Source organism: Pan troglodytes, chromosome 8 (assembly GCF_028858775.2).
Source record: "Pan troglodytes isolate AG18354 chromosome 8, NHGRI_mPanTro3-v2.0_pri, whole genome shotgun sequence".
In the NCBI taxonomy this organism is placed as follows: Eukaryota; Metazoa; Chordata; class Mammalia; order Primates; family Hominidae; genus Pan; species Pan troglodytes.
Genome location: NC_072406.2, coordinates 70,509,787 through 70,530,367, shown reverse-complemented (window position 1 = coordinate 70,530,367; position 20,581 = coordinate 70,509,787). Strand labels below are relative to the sequence as shown.

Sequence of the window (20,581 nt, the reverse complement as noted above, 5' to 3'; positions counted from 1 at the left end):
GGACGGCGGGAGGGGGCGGGGGCGCAGGAGGTGGGGCCGCCGTCGCCGTCAGGGCCCCAGGGAGCGCGGGGCGCCGCTGCTGCTGCTCTTCGGCTCGGTTCTGTCTACCGGGCAGCGCCGGGGCCGGCGGCTGCGGCGGCAGAGGAACAGGAGCCGGGAGCCGCGTTCCGCCGAGAGTTGGGCAGAGGAGCGCCCGCGCCCCGGCGGCGTCATGGGCCCCCTCCCCGTGCTTCAGAGGGCACCAGCCGCGGGAACCCCCGGGCCTCCTCGCGCCCGAGCCTGAGCGACCCTCGGGTTCTCCGGCGCCCCCTCCCTCGCCCTATTTTTTTTCCTACTCTCGCTGCCGCTACCGCTTCTGCTCTCCGTTATGGCAACAGAGCCACCATCCCCCCTCCGGGTCGAGGCGCCGGGCCCCCCAGAAATGCGGACCTCACCGGCGATCGAGTCCACCCCTGAGGGCACCCCGCAGCCGGCGGGCGGCAGACTCCGCTTCCTCAACGGCTGCGTGCCCCTCTCGCATCAGGTGGCCGGGCACATGTACGGGAAGGACAAAGTGGGTAAGTGGGGGTGGCATAGGGCTCGCCGCTCCCCTTCCGCCTGTGCGAGCCCCCTGTCAGCGGAGGCAGCCTGGCGCTCCCGGGCCTGCCTGGACGCCCCCCTGGTGTGCACGCCAAATCCCTGGCCTCTTCCGCTGTCCCCCGAAGCCTCACCACTCGAGCAGAAGGGGCTCGGAAAGTGGGACAATTCCTAGGGTGTGGGTCGTCAGGCTTGCAGCACGGGTGGCAGGGAGAGGCGTGTCTGGTCTCACCCACCCCCCAGGGAGGTTGGGTGTTGATTGGAGACGGCGTTGTTAGTGAAAATAAGGAACTTCATTTTTACTGGACGGGGAAGTAAATTCTCCCTTGAGCACAAGGTCTGTTTATTATAGGCGAGTAGCTATTGCAAAAGAAAAGGAATGAAATGCAGATGATGCTAATCTAGTACTTCTCTGCTGGGTGCAGCTGCATAGCTGGAGGGGAAGAAAAACACTGGGCTTTTTTAGGGGGAGGTGAGAAGGGAAGAAAGCTTGTCCGTGATTTTTCCCTGTCCCTTGAGGAGGTTTTTCTGGTGTCTCCTTGATTTGTCTGGGAGGCGTGGTTCCAGTAGTGCAGAAACTCGGATTCCTGGTAGGAAATTCACACGCATATTGTACCAGAATGATACACAAAATGTTCAGCTATTCTTGTTCATTTTATAAGGCTGTATCATGGCCACTGTAATACATTTTCTGAGTTCACAAGTTTAAAGCCTATCTCAGTTTAGGAACTCTAATTCATCTAGTTTACCCGTAGTGGTTCCCTGGGCCATGATTACTGGGGTAATCTGATGGATGAGTATGTGAGTATTGTGGATCTTTGACCCGGAAGAGCCACTAGAGACAATTTAGTTTATGCCGGTAAAACGATTCGGGTTTAGGTTGCTAATACTGACATTTTTAGACGAGGTGACTAAGGCCAACCCTGGTTAAGAATGACGTGCCTGAAGTCACGTTACAATATGTTAAGAATTGTGAAACCAAGAGTTCTTCCTTGGAGTACTGTATTTTTTCACCATGTATTGTGTTTGCTGAAACAACTCAAGGCTTTTAGAAAATGGATAAGTGTTAATTTGAGTATATGCTATTTCTCAAAGCGACATTTTCCACTACTTTTATTTTTACCTACTTTGTTTGTTTGTGTGCCTTTCTCCCCACTGAATTGTGAATTCCTAGATGTTAGAGAATCTGTATTCTCATAGCCTTGTGCACGGACTGGGAATCAGTAACACTCAGGAAATGTTGAATAGTGAAAATTGACAGTTGTTTTAGTATACCGAGGTAAAGAAAGAACGTCCTCAAGGTGCTCAGCATAGACATTTCCTCCTGTGTGCCAGTGTCTTGTAATGAGAATTTGAGAGTACTCATGGGGTTTCTGTTAATAGAGGAATGCCTATTGATTTATATTAATACATTGTGATTTTAATATTCCTAATAATATTCTAGATGCCTGAAAAAGTAAATGTTTCCCTAAAGGTCCCTAGAGATTGACTTATATGCAAAGGAGAATAGATTTTAAAAATCTCAACATAAAAACAATCTAAATAATTGTCACTTAAGAGTGTAACCACTGCTTATTACAGTATGTAATAGTGATCCCATTCAGAGTGATTGCAAATAGTGGCTGAAAAGTTAATTTGTCACCCCAATTGCCTAATTAATGGAAAAGTTTAGATTCTAGAGGTAGTAGTCCTTAATTTTATTATGGCATTCAATGTAAAATAAACTTTTTTTGCAATTTCATAAGGGTCTTTTGAGTAGGGACAGTCTTTGTGTCACCATAGTAGAACGGCTTAAACATACTGTGCTAGCAACCTAATAAATATTTGTTGAATTTAATTCTCAGATAGTTATACAATCCTGACTGTATTGTTAAGTAAAAGGATACTTGACTGATGATATATTCCCTATTTGTAAAATGGATAAGATGGTCACTAATTCAAAGTTCAACAGTTTTATTATGTTTCTCCACTGTCATAAGTCATGTACAGTTTACATCATTTAGATCATGCTTTGGTCTGTCAATTGAAATAATTATCAGGATAAGCTTTGTTAAGGACGTTATGTTGGTATTTGTTTTGTTTTTAAATTTGTGTTACTATCAGTAAGTAACCAGAAATGTTCCATTTAGAATTATTTTACCTATTTCCAAAAAGGAGTTGTTGGCTTTGTTAGTTTAAAAATTAAACTCATGGAACTTGATAGAACAAAGGTGCTTGAACAGAAAAATAGATCTTGTTATATATGCTAAGTAACAAGCATATATTAGTAGTTCAGACATCCGTTATATTTTATGTTCTTCACTGAAACCATATTTCATCAAAATACATTTAAATCTTAGTTCTAAGAATACAAAGTATTTTGTTTTTTAAACTGTAAAAATTGTATAGTACACGGATCTTTTAGGAAAAAAATTCAGTTTAAGTAGTGCCCTTCCCCCTACTCATTCTCCCAGGGGCAATCACTGGTAACTACTTCCTGCCTATCCTTTCAGGCCTTTGTTTCTGGGCACATACATAAACACATTAGCGCAGTTCTGTTTTTTTATACAAATAAATCTATCAGCAACTTTTCTCATTCTGTATTATATCATGTATTATACCTATATTTTTGCACTTACGGTATACTTTATTCTTTCTAAAAATTGTGTTCTACAATGTGGATGTATCACAATTTATTTAACTATTTCTCTAATTGTAGATTTTTAGACTTTTCACCATTTGTTTGCTGTGATAAGTAATGTACTTATTAAACATTCTTGTATATAATAGCATACCTTGCACGTTGTGTACCTATCTCTGTAGGAAGTTTTCGCAAAAAAAAGATCAATATAAATTCCCAAAACTCACCAGAGTTAGCATAAAATTCTTTTAATATGTATCATTAAGTTCTTTAAAAAGTCCTTAAAGTTTTAAACAAATGATGGAAATCTGATATTTCTTGATCTGATGTAGGATGTAGAAATGGGGTAGTCTATAGGGAAAACAAGGATTTAAACGGATAATTGTTGTCGGGGAGAAAGACCTACAATTATCTTGGCTTAGTAGTCTCTTTTTATTAGATATCCTCTGAAACTAATTAACCTAAAATAATTTCAAGCCTACAGAAAAGTTGCAAGAACAATAGAAAAGTAACATTTTGCAAAATTTGTTTTATTGTTTCTCAATGCAAATAATTTTTTCTTAACTATTTGCAAGTAGGTTGCATACATTATGCCACTTTACATGTTAATACTAAAGTGTGTCTTCCTTAAGAACAAGGATATTCTCTTGTGTAGCCACAGCACATTGATCAACTATGGGAAATTTAACAGGGATATAATACTTTAATCTATAGTCCATAGTCTCACTTTGTCAACTGTTCCAATACTGTAATGTCTTTTATCACATTTGTTTTTCTCAGTACAGGATCTGGTCCAGAATCATTTATTGCAATTAGTTGTTATGTCTTTTAGTGTCCTTTCATTTGTAACATATCCTCAGCCTTTCCCTGTCCTTTATGACATTGTCATTTTGAAGAGTACAGGCCAATTATTTTATGAAATGTTCTTTAATTTGGGTTTCTGATAGTTCCTTATGATGGGATTCAGATGATACTTTTCCAGCTGGAACATTGTGTAAGTGGAGGCCAACAATAGCTGCCCTTTGGTAGTGGATTATTTCTGGTTGTCTGATTCAAGTGTAGTCTGGCTTCTTCAGTATATAGTTTTGTTTGTTTTTTGAGACAGGCTCTTGCTCTGTCACCTAGGCTGGAGTGCAGTGGCGTGATGTAGTTCACTGCAGCCTCAAACTTCAGGGCTCAAGCAATCCTCCTGCCTCAGCCTCCTGAGTAGCCGGGAATATAGGTGCACACCACTAGGCCAGGCTAATTTTTTTTTTTTTTAACGGAGTCTCGCTCTGTTGCCCAGGCTGGAGAACAGTGGCACGGTCTTGACTGACTGCAACCTCCGCCTCCCAGGTTCAAGTGATTCTCGTGCCTCAGCCTCCTAAGTAGCTGGGATTACAGGAGTGCGCCACCATGCCTGGCTAATTTTTGTATTTTTAGTAGAGACGGGGTTTTGCCATGTTGGCCAGGCTGGTCTTGAGCTCCTGGCCTCAGGTGATCCACCCACCTCTGCCTGCCAAAGTGCTGAGATTACAGGCGTGAACCACTGCTGGGCCAGGCTAATTTTAAAATTTTTTGTGGAGATGGGATCTGGCTTTGTTGCCCAGGCTGGTCTTGAACTACTGGCTTCAAGTGATCCTTCTGCTTCAGCCTCCCAAAGTGCTAGGATTACAGGAATGAGTCACCATGCCTGGCTTCAGTATATAGTTAATGTTTTCTGTTCTACAATTAATAAGCTATATGTGAGGAGACACTTTACAGTCATGCAGCTATCTGGATTCTCATCAACTTCACCCCTAGATTTGGCATCTGTTGATTCTTGCCTGAAGCTGTGTTTATTCTGATAGTTACAAAATTGTGATTTTTCCCCCCATTCTTTCACTCCCTCTGCTTTAACAGCTAGCATTCCAAGAAATAGCTCTTCCTTTACCCTTAAGTATTTATGTCCTTATTTATAATCAGTTTGCATCATGGATTCCTATTTGATAACATGTATCATTACCCATTATGGAACTTATTTATTGGACTTTAATCACATCTCAATGTTTTTAAAAAAGGAACTTATTTATTTTGTTGCTCAAATGGTCCCAAATTTGACCATTGAGAGCACTTCCTGTCATAACAGATTTTTTAGAATTATCTCATAACTTTCTTCCCCAGCCCTAGAGTCAACCATTTCTTCAAGGAGCCCTGGTTTCTTTTTAGTGGAAAATGGTATTTAGAAACCAAGATCTGTGTTACTAGGTATTGTCATAACTGTTGGAGTATCATTTCTTCCAGGACTTTTCAATGGACATGATTTTTAAAGTATGTATAAATATTTTAGAAATTATAGTTTCATATTTCAAATTTCATTTAAACCCGAGTTCTTCCTTTCCCTTGATTCTAAATTTGTATTTCCCTTCTTCCGTAGTAAGAACCCTGGCTCCCAGTGATATTAATATGTTTATTCTTTTGCTTAATCTTACAATTTTCAGAATTTCTACACCCATACTACTTCAGAAAACAAGCCTAGAATAAAGAATTCAGGATGAGATTTATTTATTTATTTATTATACTTTAAGTTCTGGGGTACATGTGCACAACGTGCAGGTTTGTTACATATGTATACATGTGCAGTGTTGGTTTGCTGCACTCGTTAACTAGTCATTTACATTAGGTATTTCTCCTAATGCTATCCGTCCCCCATCCCCCCAACCCCACGACAGGCCCCGGTGTGTGATGTTCCCTGCCCTGTGTCCAAGTGTTCTCATTGTTCAGTTCCCACCTATGAGTGAGAACATGCGGTGTTTGGTTTTCTGTCCTTGCGATAGTTTGTTCAGAATGATGGTTTCCAGTTTCATCCATGTCGCTACAAAGGACATCAACTCATGAATTCAGGATGAGATTTTCTTATACTGAGGGTATAAACTGTATTCAAAAATTACTTGGGGCTGGGCACGGTGGCTCATGCCTGTAATCCCAGCACTTTGGGAGGCCGAGGCCAGGAGGTTGAGACCAGCCTGGCCAACATGGCAAAACCCTGTCTCTACAAAAAATGCAAAAATTAGCCGGATGTGTTGGTGGCGCCTATAGTCCCAGCTACTCAGGAGGCTGAGGCAGGAGAATCACATGAACCTGGGAGCGGAGGTTGCAGTGAGCCGAGACTGTGCCACTGCACTCCAGCCTGGGTGACAGAGCAAGACTGTCTAAAAACAAACAAACAAACAAAAGTTAGTTGGATTAGGTTTTTTGTTTTTGGTTGTTATTTCTTTTTCTCCCTTTTCGCAGTAGTAGTATTCATTTGAAATACAGTTGGGTTCATTTGTTTCTGTTTAAATTCATCCCTGCTTCCTCAAATTTTGTTTGTTTGATTATATATTTGAAAGCTTATAACATTAACATGCTTCCAAAAAACAAAACTTTACAGAAAAGTATAATAAAAAATTTCACTCCCTTATCACTCCACCCCATCCACTCCTCAGCATCTCTTGTAGTTAATCAATTTCATTGTTTTCTGATTTACCCTTTTTGAGTTTCTTTTTACAGAATTAAATAGATCTATGGAAGTTTTATTTCCCTTTCTTTCTGATACAAAATCTAGTATGCTGTATATACTGTTTTTCACATGGTTTTTAAGAGTTAAGACTATATCCTAGAAATTCATATGTATCAGTTCATAGAGTTCCTCCTCATTTTTTTTTTTTTTATAGCTCAGCCGTGCATATTCAATCAATTTCCTGGATTTGCTTTTGGCCTTTTATTTTCATTGGCTTGTTTATCCTACTTCACGATCTTGATTCAAGTTATTTTATAATAAGTCTTCATGCATCCCACTTACTATTTCAAGATTGTCTTGGCTTTTTCTGGTCCTTTGCATTTACATACAGATTTTAAATCAACTCATTACTTTTCCCCAGAAACAGGATGAGATTTTATTTGGCATTGCCTTGAATCTGTAGATAGCTTTGGTGAGAATCGATTTATTTGCAATATTGAGTCTTCCAATACTTGAACATGGTATATCTCTCTATTTAGTCCTTTAATTTCTCTCAGTGAGTCATAGTTTTCAGTGTACAGGTCTTACACATTGTTTACTAGGCTTTTTCCTTAAGTATTTGATTTTACTGTAAATTGTACTGCCTTAAGTTTTTTTTTGAAAAAAATTTAAATTTATTAAAAATATGCCAGAATAGTACAGTGAACTAATGTATGCCATTCATCTGGATTTATCAATTGTTAATATTAATTTTGCCACATATGCTTTATTACTCTGTATATGATGATTGTGCATAAACATTTAAGAATAAATTTTAGACATCATGACCCCTTTTCTCTAAATAATTGTGTATATTGCCTAAAAATAAGACAATTTTCTCACCTAACCATAGTAAAATTACAAAATTCAGAGTATTAAGCATTTGGCTTTTGCCATTATTCCAATAATATCATTTACAGCACTTTTCTTCATCCAGGATCACACATTGCATTTCGTTGTTATGATTCTTTAGTTTCCTGTTATTGGGAGCACTTCTTTCTTCTTTCTGTATCTTTCATAACCATGGAATTTTTGAAGAGTATAGGTGTATGACATTTTAGAATGTCCTTTAAATTCAGTTTGTCTGATTGTTTTGTCATGATTATATTCAGATTATGCATTTTTGGTAAGAATATTATATGACTATGTCATGTCCTCAAAGCATATCATAAGACGTAGGATGTCAGTTGCATTATTGGTGATGTAACTTTGATCACCTGGTTAAGTGATTTCTGCCAGGTTTTTCCACAGGAAAGTTATCGTTTTTGCTGTTAAGTAATTTGAGAGGAATATTTTGAGACTGTTAGATATTCTGTTCCTCATGAAACTTTACCTTGATTGATAATATTTGACAGACTCATATAGTACTATGATAATTGCAAAATAGTAATATTCTAACTATCATTCGTGTTACATTTGTTTTTGTTTTTGTTTTTTGAGACAGGTTCTTGCTCTGTTACCCAGGCTCGAGTGCAGTGGTACAGTCATGGCTCACTGCAACCTCCGCCTCCCAGGCTCAAGTGATCCTCCCACCGAAGCCTCCTGAGTAGCTGGGACTATAGGCATGCACCACCATGCCTGGCTAATTGTTTTTTTTTTTTTTTTTTTTTTTTTATGTAGAGATGGGATTTTACCATGCTGGCCAGGCTGGTCTTGAACTCCTGAGCTCATGCGATCCACCCACCTCAGACTCTCAAAGTGCTGGCATTATAGGCGTGAGCCATTCTGCCCAGCCCTCATTCCTATTACATTTGTTAGTTGGCATTCTATGTTAAGGAATAGATTTCCGTCCTCATTCGTTCATTCATTCATTCATTCATTCATTATTAAGGTGGATTTTTTTCAAATTTCAGTGGATAGATATCCATTATTGTTGCTCCTTGATGTTATGGTTGTCTCAGATTTGAGCAGTGGGAACTTCAAGCTGGCTCCTGTGTCTTTTTGATATTTCCTGTTTTTTTCTTTCAAAGCATTTTTTAACTTTCTGGCATAAAAAGATATTCCACATTCCTTTTGTGTTTTCCCTGTCTCGGCCCTGAAATGAGCCGTTTTTCTTCAAGAAACCCTTGTTCCTTTAGGGGTAAATGGTATTTAGAAACTATGGTCTGGCCACTAGGTGTGCTCATGGTTCCTTGGGTGTGATTGCTGTTTGTCCATTCACAGACTGGACTAAGAAATGTATTTCATATTATTAAACATTTGAGTTAATCCCCATACCTATAATTTAAATTCAGCACCACAAAGTTCTTTTTTGCCTCCCTCCATTCTGTATTTACATCTCCCTTCTTCCTCAGTGGGAACTCTGTCTCCTCAAAACATCAGTATATTTATTCATTTTGAAATATTTAAACCAACTTATTTTCCCAGAACGATCTAAAAGAAACACTTTTTAAAATTGCATTGATTTTTCTTCATTGTCCATTTCTTATTTCTTTGATTTTTCATTCCTATCTTTCTATTTATTTGGAATTAATATGTTCTTTTTTCTGACATCTTAAATTGGAGACTTCCTTTTTCTTCTCATACAAGCATTTAAAACTGCCCATTTCCCTTTAAGTACTAAGCAATATATTAGCTGCATTTCACAAATTTTGATATAGATTGAGTTTTTATTGTAATTTATATTAAAAATACTTTCTAATTTCCATTGTGAATTTTGATCCATTAATAATTAGAAGGGTGTTGTTTACTTTCCGACTATTTGGTATTTTCCTAAATATCTTATTGTTACTTCCATTGTGGTCAGAGAATATTCCCTATGTGAATATTCTGTGTGATTCCAATCTTGTTAGATTTTAGACTTGTTTTATGGTCCAGCACATACTCAATCTTGGTAAATGCTCCATTTATATATTAAAAGAATGTATATTCTGTTGGATATAGCATTCATTCTGCAGGTGTCAATTTGGTCAACTTGTTTGTTGCTGTTCAAGTTTTATATATCATTACTAATATTCTATTTTTTGTTTGTTTGTTTGTTTTGAGATGGAATCTCGCTCCGTCGCCAGGCTGGAGCGCAGTGGCATAGTCTTGGCTCACTGCAACCTCCACCTCCTGGGTTCAAGCAATTCTCCTGCCTCAGCCTCCCAAGTAGCTGGGATTACAGGCACGCACCACCATGCCTGGCTAATTTTTGTATTTTTAGTAGAGATGGGGATTTCACCATGTTGGCCAGGCTGGTCTTGAATTCCTGACCTCATGATCTGCGCGCCTCAGCCTCCCAAAGTCCTGGGATTACAGGTGTGAGCCACCACGCCTGGCCTGTTCTATTTGTTTTATCAATTATTGAGAAAGTAATTGTGGATTTGTCCTTTATGGATTTGTCTGTCCTTTCAGTTCTGTCAGTTTTTGCTTCATGTATTTTGAACCACCAAATAATTTAGTACACACTTATTTAGGATTTTTGTATCATCTTAATGAACTGACCTTTTTATTGTTATGATATGTCTCTCTTTATGTTTAATGTTCTGTTTCTTGTAGTCTGCTGTCTCTAATACTATGTAATCTGATATATAATATTACTATATCAAGCGTTCTTATGAGCAATAATTGCTTGATGCATCTTTTCCATTCTTTCACTTTTAACTCATCTGTGTCTTTAAAAAGTGTCTAGGGGTTTGGTATTTTTCAGTCTGTTTCAGATTCTCTGAGCATCTTGGCTGTACGTTTTTATGTTTCTTAATACTTTTAGAACATTTCAGCCATTGCCTTGTCAAATATTTTCTCAGTCCCTTTCTCACATTTTAAAAATGTTCTTTATCTTTTTATTTTATTTTATTTATTTATTTTTGTTTTTGAGACAGAGTCTTGCTCCGTTGCCCAGGCTGGAGTGCAGTGGCGTAATCTCAGCTCACTGCAACCTCTGCCTCCCGAGTTCAAGAGATTCTCATACCTCAGCCTCCCGAGTAGCTGGGACTACAGGCACGTGCCACCATGCCCAGCTAATCTTTGTGTTTTTAGTAGAGACAGGGTTTCACCATGTTGGCCAGGCTTGTCTCGAACTCCTGACCTCAGGCGATCAACCCGCCTTGGAGTCCCAAAGTGCTGGGATTACAGGTGTGAGCCACCAGGCCTGGCTGTTGAAATACCCTGTGTTTAATTGAGAGTAAACAGAATCTATAATTCTCTTAGTATGTATATAATGTATATACTTTGCTATATCACAGGTTTTCTTTTCTAATAATAAAAGCAAAATATTGTTTTCGTTTGTTTTATTCTGTTTGTTTTTAGAAGCAGGGTCTTTTACACTCAGACCAGAGCATGGTGGTGTGATCACGGCTTACCAGCAGCCTCAACCTCCTGGGCTCAAGTGATCCTCCCATCTCAGCCCCTTAAGTAGCTGAGACCATAGGCATGTGCCAACATGCGTGGCTAATTTTCATTTATTTTTTGTAGAGATGGGATCTCACTATGTTGCCGAGGCTGGTCTTGAACTCCTTGGCTCAAGTTTTCCTCTTGTCTGTCGGGGGAACCAGCCCCCAATATTTCAACGTAGGTTCTTTTCTATTTTCCCTAAGTGTCAGCTGGTCTGACAAATAAAGAGAAAGAGTACAAAGAGAGAAATTTTACAGCTGGGCCTCTGGGGGTGACATCACATGTCGGCAGGTTCTGTGATGCCCCCTGAACTGCAAAACCAGCAAGTTTTTATTAGGGATTTCAAAAGGGGAGGAGGGTACGAACAGGGAGTAAATCACAAAGATCACATGCTTCAAGGGGCAATAAAAGATTACAAGGGCAGAAGGGCAGAGCAAGATCACAAGGCCAGGGCGAAATTAGAATTACTGATGAGGTTCCATGTCCCACTGGGCATGCATTGTCTTGATATCAACATCTTAACAGGAAACAGGGTTCAAGAGCAGACAACCGGTCTGACTAGAATTTGCTGGGCTGGAGTTTCCTAATCCTAGCAAGCCTGAGGGCACTGCAGGAAACCAGTGTGTGTTTCATCCCTTATCTTCAACCGCATAAGACAGACACTCCCAGAGGGCCATTTTAGAGACCTCTCCCTGGGAATGCATTCCTTTCCCAGGGGTATTCCTTGCTGAGAAAAGAATTCAGTGCTATTTCTCCTATTTGCTTTCTGTAAGAAGAGAAATATGACTCTGTTCTGCCTGGCCCCACAGGCAGTCACACCTTATTGTTATCTCCCTTGTTCCCTGAAAATTGCTGTTACCCTGTTCTTTTCAAGGTGGCCGGATTTCATAATGTTCAAACACACATGCTTTACAAACAATTTGTGCAGATAATGCAATCCAGGGTCCTGAGGTGACATAAATCCTCACCTTATGAAGATGACAGGATTAAGAAATTAAAGACAGGCATAGGAAATTATAAGAATATTGATTGGGGAAATGATAAATGTCCATGAAATCTTAACAATTTCTGTTCAGAGATTGCAGTAAAGACAGGCATAAGAAATTATAAAAGTATTAATTTGGGGAACTAATAAATGTCCATGAAATCTTCACAATTTATGTTCTTCTGCCGTGGCTTCAGCCAGTCCCTCCATTCGGGGTCTCTGACTTCCCGGAACACTGTCTCAGCTTTCCAAAGTGTTGGGATTATAGGTGTGAGCCACCACACCTGGCCAATATATGTTTATCATAGAAAATTCCAGGAGAAATTTACAAAAAAGAAAAAAAAAGAAATATAAATTACCTAGATGGTGATATCATCAAGATGGCAGAATAGAAGATCCCCTACCTCACTGCTTTCATAAAAATACAATTAGAAACCATTCAAAGACAAGAGCACCAGCCTGAATACACCAGAGCCCAGGGGAGAATCAGAGAAATCCCCTGTATCCACAGACCTGAGAGAAACCTTGACTGATAAGAGAAATCATTTCAGACTGTGTCACCCCCTCCCCCAAACTGGCATGACACCACTCACAGAAAATTTCCCTAGACCCGTGGTTTCTGAGGTGAGAGGAGAGAATTGGAGGTGGATGTTTGGTCTTCTCACTGGTCTGGGAATCTTCATGGAAAGCCCACTCCAGCTCCATGTCACAGGAACCATTGGAAATGCCAGAAGGGCTGAACCAACTGGAGTGTATTGGGAACAAAAGTGGGTCAGTGATTGCAGTGACAGGTGTGTGGATCTTTGTGGCTACTCAGTACTCCAATCACCTGGGAAACCACATTGAAGAGACTGGCTGATGCCATAGAGCTGTAGGGGGACAGTCTGTGGGATAGCCTGAGTCCCAGGCTTTCCACAAAGCCCAGGTGCTTGCATGGAACCTTCCCTGGATAGAAACAACTAACAGCCATGATTAAGTTCCAGTGCCCACTAAAGTTTTCCCCAGTTTGGGAAACAGTGGTAGAGCAGCAATGTAGTTCTGTGGCAGTGTTTAAGCTTTGGTGCTCACTGTAAGTCTTCCCTGGATTGGGAAACAATGGCAGGGCAGCGATTTCACCCTGCAACAGCATTTATGCTTCAATGTTCACTATAAGTCTTCCCCCAGAACAGGAAACAATGACAGGGCAATGAATTAGTTCTAGTGCAGGGTTTTAGTTCCAGTACTTACTATAAGTCATCCACTGAACAGGAAGAAACAACAGGCCATGTTTAAGTTCTGATACTAAAAAGTAAAGATCTGACACCAATAAGGAACACCTGCAAAAACTAGAAGAGGTAACTGTCTCTTCAAATGTGCAGGCATCAACATAAAGATGCAAGGATTGTGAAAATCCAATGAAGTATGGTACTACTAAAGGAAACCAGTTCAACTCCAATAATGAACTAGAAGAATTGAAGATCTACAAGATTTTTGAAAGATAATTTAGAATTTTTTTTTGAAGAAGTTCAGGGAATCACAAGAAAATATGGATAGAAATCTAAATGAAATTTGGAAAACACTCCAGAAACGAAATAAGAAGTTTGACAAAAAATAGAAGTGATTTTTTAAAAAAGGGAGAGATCCTATAAATGAAGAGTACCATAACTGAATGGAAAAACTCATTAAAAAGTTTTGACAGCAAACTTATGAAACAGAGGAAAGAATTATTGAGCTTGAGGGTAGAAGCTATGAAGTTACCTAAACAGAGGAGCAAAAAGAAAAGAATAAAGAATGAAGAGGGCCTGCAAGAATTACGAGACATCAATAAGGGAAGCAACCTCTGATAATTGGAATTTTTAAAGGAGATGAGAGTGAAAAAGGCCTAGAAGGTATATTTGAGGAAATAATGGCTGAAAATTTCCAAAATCTGAGGGAAGATGACAACATCTAGGTAAAGGAAGCTCAGAGATTACCATTCAAATTCAACCTAGAGAGGGAATTCCCCAAGGCACATTATAATCAAATAAGCAAAAATCAAAGACAAAGAAAAAATACTCAAAACATCAAGAGAAAGGAAACATATCTCAGTCAATGGAGCCCCAATATGGCTTTCTGTGGATTCCTCAGCAGAAACCCTGAAGGCCAGGAGAGACTGGAGTGCTATATTCGAAGAAAGGGAGGGAGGGAGAGAGGAAGGAAAATTGTCCTCCAAGACTATTGTACCCAGTAAAGCTATTTTTCTTTTTCTTTTCTTTTCTTTTTTTTTTTTTTTTGGAGATGGAGTCTTACTCTGTCGCTCAGGCTGGATTGCAGTGGTGTGATGGCTCACTGCAGCCTCCACATCCTGGGTTCAAGCATTCTTCTGCCTCAGCCTCCTGAGTAGCTGGGACTACAAGTGCATGCCACCATGCCCAGCTAATTTTTTGTATTTTAGTAGAGACAGGGTTTCACTGTGTTGCCCAGGCTGGTCTCGAACTCCTGAAACTCCTGAGCTCAGGCAGTCTGCCTGCTTCGTCCTCCCAAAGTGCTAGGATTACAGGCTTGAGCTACTGTGCCTGGCCCAGTAAAGCTATTTTTCAAACACAAAGGAAGGATAAAGACATTTCCAGACAAACAAAAGTTGAGGGAGTTCATCAATGCCAGACCTGTTTTACAAGAACTGTGTATTAGTCTGTACTCATGCTGCTAATAAAGACATACCTGACACTGGATAATTTATAAAGGAAGGAGATTTAATTGACTCACAGTTCCACATGGCTCAGGAGGCCTTACAATCATGGCAGAAGGTGAATGAGGAGCAAAGTCATATTTTACATAGCAGCAGGCAAGACAGCTTGTGCAGTGGAACTTCCATTTATAAAACTATCAGAGACTTATTCACTACCAAAAGAACAGTATGGGGAAACCACCCCCATGATTTAATTATCTCCACCTGGCTTTGCCCTTGACATGTGAGGATTGCTACAATTCAAGGTAAGATTTGGGTGGGGACACAGCCAAACCATGTCAGACTGCTAGAGAGAGTTCTTCAGTCTGAAGGAAATGGATGCTAAGATGTAACAAGAAAACATCTGAAGTTAAAAAACTCATGGATAAGGCCGGGCACAGTGGCTTATGCCTGTAATCCTAGCACTATGGGAGGTCGAGGTGGGTGGATCACCTGAAGTCAGGAGTTTGCGACCAGCCTGGCCAACATGGTGAAACCCCATCTCTACTAAAAATACAAAAATTACCCAGGCGGGTGGTGGGTGCCTGTAATCCCAGCTATTCAGGCAGCCGAGGCAGGAGAATCACTTGAACCCAGAAGGCGGAGGTTGCAGTGAGCCGAGATCGCACCATTACACTGCAGCCTGGGTGACAGAAGGTGACTCCATCTCAAAAAAAGAAAAGAAAAGAAAAGAAAAGAAAACTCTTGGATAAAAGTAGAACAACTTAACTATTTGGTATTATGTTTATTATCTGTGTGATGAAATAATCTGTACACCAGACTTCCATGACATATAATTTACCTACAGAACAAACATGCACATGGACCGCTGAGCCTAAAAGTAAACCTTAAAAAAAAAAAACAGTCAAATTCAGAATACTCTAATACTGTAATTATGGTAAGTAAAACCACTTATATCTTAAAGATGAAGACTAAAAGACAAAACTCTTAATAACTCCAACAATTGGTTAAGAGGTATAAAAAGGTATAAATTGAAACATGAAAGTCAAAGTACCGGGGGTGATATGGTGTTAAAGTATAGAGTTTGTTTTTGATACTTAACAGTCCACATTGAGTTGTTATCAGTTTAAAATAACCTGTTGTAACTACAAGATGTTTTTTATAAGCCTCATGGTAACCACAAACCAAAAACTGTAAGAGAGACACTAAAAATAAATGGCATAGAATCAAAACATACTACTAGAAAAAAATCCTTAACTACAAAGGAAGACAGTAAGTGGAAAAAAGGAAGAAAAGATCTACAAAACAACCACAAAACAACTAACAAAATGGCAGTAGTAAACCCTTACCTATCATACCTTGAGTGTAAGTGTATTACATTCCCCAGTTAAAAGACATAGAGTTGCTGACTGGATAATAAAACAAGACCCAACTATATGCTGTCTGCAAGAAACTCACTTTACCTTTAAAGACATGCAGAGATTGAAAGTAAAGGGATAGAAAGATATTCCATGCAAATGCAAACCAAAAGAGAGCTGGAGTAGCTATGGTTGTATCAGATAAAATAAACTGTCAACAGTGTTACAGAGGACAAAGGAGGCCATTTGTTACATAATGGTGAAGGAGTCAGTAGTACCGCAAGAGGATATAACAATTGTAAATGTGTATGTACTCAACACTGGAGGACCCAAGTATATAAAACATATTAATGGACCTAAAGGGAGAAATTGACTTTAATAGAATAATAGGAGACTTCAACACCCCACTTTTGGCAATAGACACATGATCCAGATAGGAAAATCCACAGTCTTCAGAGTTAAATTGGACTGTAAGCCAAATGGACCCAACAGACATTTACAGAATATTGCAGTAAACAGTTGCAGAATACACATTTTTTTCAACAGCACATGGGGCATTCTCCAGGATAAATCATATGTTAGGTCCCAAAGCAAGTCTTAACAAATTTTTAAAAATAATATCAGCTGTCCTTTCTGACCACACAGAATAAACCCAGAAATGATATAGAAGGAATGATGGAAATGGTACAAATTTATGGAAATTAAACAACATGCTCCTGAACAATGAATGGAGTCAATTAAGAAATTAAAATAAATTATAAAATTCCTTCAGACAAATGACAATGGAAACAGCATACCAACACATGGGATGCAAGAAAAGCAGTTCTTTGAGGGAAGTTTTTAGCAATAAACACTGATGTCAGAATGTAGAAAGACTTCAAATAACCTAATGATGCATCTCAGTGAGTTAGAAGAGCAAGAACAAACCAAAACCAAAATTAGTAGAAGTTAAATAGATGAAAAGTCTCTAAGGATGGTTTGACATACTATGGCCAATCAAGAAACATGATACATCACATTCACAGAATAAAGAACAGAAACTGTTTAATTATTTCAATAGATGCTGAAAAAGATTTGATAAAATTCAACATCACTTCCTGATAAAAATTCTCACCAAACTGTGTATAGAAGGAACGTGCTTCAGAACAATAAAGGCCATTTGTGAAAACTCACAGCTAATATAATACAGAATTGGGAAAAAGTGAAGCCCTTCTTCTGAAATCTTAGAAGAAGACAAGGATGCTCATTTTCACTACTCCTATTTGAGTGGAAGTCCTGCTCCTAGGAGTGGAAGTCCTAGTCAGAGCAATTAGTCTAGAGAAGGAAATAAGAAAGGAAGAAGTCAAATTATACTTGTTTGCAGACAACATGATTTTATATTTAGAAAAATCTAAAGACTCCACCAAAATACTGTTAGAGCTGATGAAAGAATTCAGCAAGGCTGCAAGATACAAAGTCAACATACAAAAATCTGCATTTCTATACATCAGCAGTGAACAATCTGAAAAAGAAACTAAAAAAGCAATCTCATTTACAATAGTTAACAACAACAACAACAACAACAAAAACCCTAGGAAAAAAATTTAACCAAAAAAGTGAAATATCTTTACAATAAAAACTATAAAACACTGCTGAAAGAATTGAAGAAGACACACAATATGAAAAGATATGTTCATGGATTGGAAGAATTAATATTAAAATGTTCGTACTACCCAAAGCAGTCTACAGAGTCAATGTAATCCCTATCAAATCACCAAAGACATTCATCAGAGAAATAGAAAAAAGTCCTAAATTTGTATGGAACCACAAAAGACCTCAAATACCCAAAGAAATGCTGAGCAAAAAGAATAAAGCTGGAGGCATCATACTACCTGGCTTCAAAATTTACCACATAGCTATAATATCCAAAACACCATGGCACTGACATAAAAACAGACACATAGTCTAATGGAACATAATAGTGAACTGGAAATAAATTCACATGTTTCCAGCCAACTGATTTTTGGCAAAGGTGCTAAGCCACATACATTGGGGAAGGGATGGTGTCTTCAATAAGTGGGATGGGAAAACTGGATATCCATAAGCAGAAAAATGAAACTAGATCTGTATCCCTTACCATATATAAAAAACCAATATGTATTTGATTGGATTGGATGTAAAACATAAAACTACTAGAATAAAATACTGAAGAAATGCTTTGGGACAATGGTCTGGGCAAAGATTTTCTGGGCAAGACCTCAGAAGGACAGGCAACAAAAGCAGACATACAAATGGGGTTACATCAAGCCAAAAAGCTTATGCACTACAAAGGAAACAATCAACAGAGTGACAGCCTATAGAATGGGAGAAAATATTTGTAGACTATCCTTGTGAGAACAGATTAATAAGCAGAATGTATAAAGAACCAACTCAACAGCAAAAATAATCCAGTTAAAACTGGGCAAAGAATCTGAATAGATATCTCTCAAAAGTGGACATACAAATGACCAGTTGGGGTATGAAAAAGTGCTCAACATCACTAATCATAAGAGAAAAGCAAATATAAAAAACAATGAGATATTATCTCATGCTAGTTAAAATGGCTATTATTAAAACGTCAAACTGAGCATGGTGGCTTATGCTTATAATCCCAGCCCTGGGAGGCTGGGGTGGGAGGATTGCTTGAGCCCCGAGGTTGGAGGCTGCAGTGAGCTATGATTGTGCCGCTGCAGTCCAGCCTGTGTTACAGAGAGAGACCCTATCTCAAAAACAACAACAACATATACATCTTTTTAAAACAGTGAAAGGATAGCAGATGCTGCCAAGGATGTGGAGAAAGAGAACACTACTACACAGTTGTTAGGTATGTAAATTAGTATAGCCACTTTGGGAAATAGTATGGAAGTTCCTCAAAAAACTAAAAATAAATCTACCATATGATCCAGCATTCCTGCTTCTGAATATATATATCCAAAAGAAATCAGTATGTTGAAGAGATATCTGTACTCGCCTGTTTATTGTAGCTCTATTCACAATAGCCAAGATATAGAATCAACCTACGTGTCCACAACAGATGAATAGATAAAGAAAATGTGGTTCATAATGGAATATTATTCAGCCATAGAAAAGAATGAAATCCTGTCATTTGCAGCAACGTGGATGGAATTGGAGCTCATTATATGAAGTGAAATAAACCAGGCATGGAAAGACGAATAACACATGACCTCATTCAGATGAGGGAGCTAAAAATATTGATCTCATGGTGGTAGAGAGTAGGATCATGGTTGCCAGAAGCTGGGAAAGGTTGTTGGGAGGAATGAAGAGAGGTTGTTTAACGGGTGCAAAAATACACTTAGAAGGAATAAGTTCTAGTGTTTAATAGCACGATAGGGTGATTATAGTTCATAAAAATGTGTATTTCAAAATAGCTATAAAAGAATATTTGATATGTTCCCAACACAAATGAATTATGTGTTTGAGGTGATGGATACACTGATTGCCCTTATTTGATCATTACACATTGTAAGCACATATCAAAATACATGTATGTGCACACACATAAATATGTACAGTTATGTATCAAAAAACAAATATTTAGAAAATGCCTTCTGCAGATAGAAATTTTAGCGTGCATTTATTTTTAATATTTGTAATCCTGCTGAATATACAACATTTTTAATTTTGTTAAAAAACACATACAGTTTGCCATCTTGGCCATTTTTAAATGTACAATATTCTTAATTACATGCACATTGATGTGCAACAGATCTCTGGAACTTTTTTTTTAAAATTTATTATTATTATACTTTAAGTTTTAAAGTATAATAATATACTTTATTATCACATAAAATAGACAGAAGTGAAGTATAAACAGTGTTTATCAGTAGGTGGTGGGTTGTAGCCCTTTATGTTTTTTATTCTTTGCACTTTTCCCCGATTTTTCACAAGGAGCATGTGCAACTTGCATAATCATAGAAGGATGACTTTGTTTTTAATATAGGTGATCATTTAGTAAAGAGAAAAAAGGGGCAACACATACATAAAGGAAAAAGTCTGTAGCTGTGGAGCAAGCTGTGGATATCCACTAGCTTATTAGAGGGCTTTACTTCCAAATTTTAATTCATCCCATTACTCCTTTTAATGTGAGAGCTTATTCTATTTATATCAAAAGCCTTGCATTTCTAATTCTTTTTTATTTATTTATTTATTATTATACTTTAAGTTTTAGGGTACATGTGCACAATGGGCAGGTTAGTTACATATGTATACATGTGCCATGCTGGTGTGCTGCACCCACTAACTTGCCATCTAGCATTAGGTATATCTCCCAATGCTATCCCTCCCTGCTCCTCCCACCCCACAACAGTCCCCAGAGTGTGATGTTCCCCTTTCTGTGTCCATGTGTTCTCATTGTTCAATTCCCACCTATGAGTGAGAATATGTGGTGTTTGGTTTTTTGTTATTGTGATAGTTTACTGAGAATGATGATTTCCAATTTCATCCATGTCCCTACAAAGGACAGGAACTCATCATTTTTTGTGGCTGCATAGCATTCCATGGTGTATATGTGCCACATTTTCTTAATCCAGTCTATCATTGTTGG

At 38.6% G+C, this 20,581-nt stretch overlaps 1 protein-coding gene across 2 annotated transcripts in view; it reads left to right on the top strand.

Moving 5' to 3' along the window:
- Positions 1-10: 10 nt before the first annotated feature.
- IPMK (inositol polyphosphate multikinase) overlaps positions 11-20,581 on the top strand; it is an 80,068-nt gene continuing 59,497 nt past the window's right edge. The window contains exon 1 of one of the 2 annotated variants that reach the window (XM_507801.9): positions 11-557. In XM_507801.9, the coding sequence (XP_507801.2) occupies positions 368-557 (190 nt within the window). In that variant the 5' untranslated portion in view covers positions 11-367. The remainder of the gene's footprint in view (positions 558-20,581) is intronic. The other variant, XM_009458479.5, reaches the window with a different exon arrangement.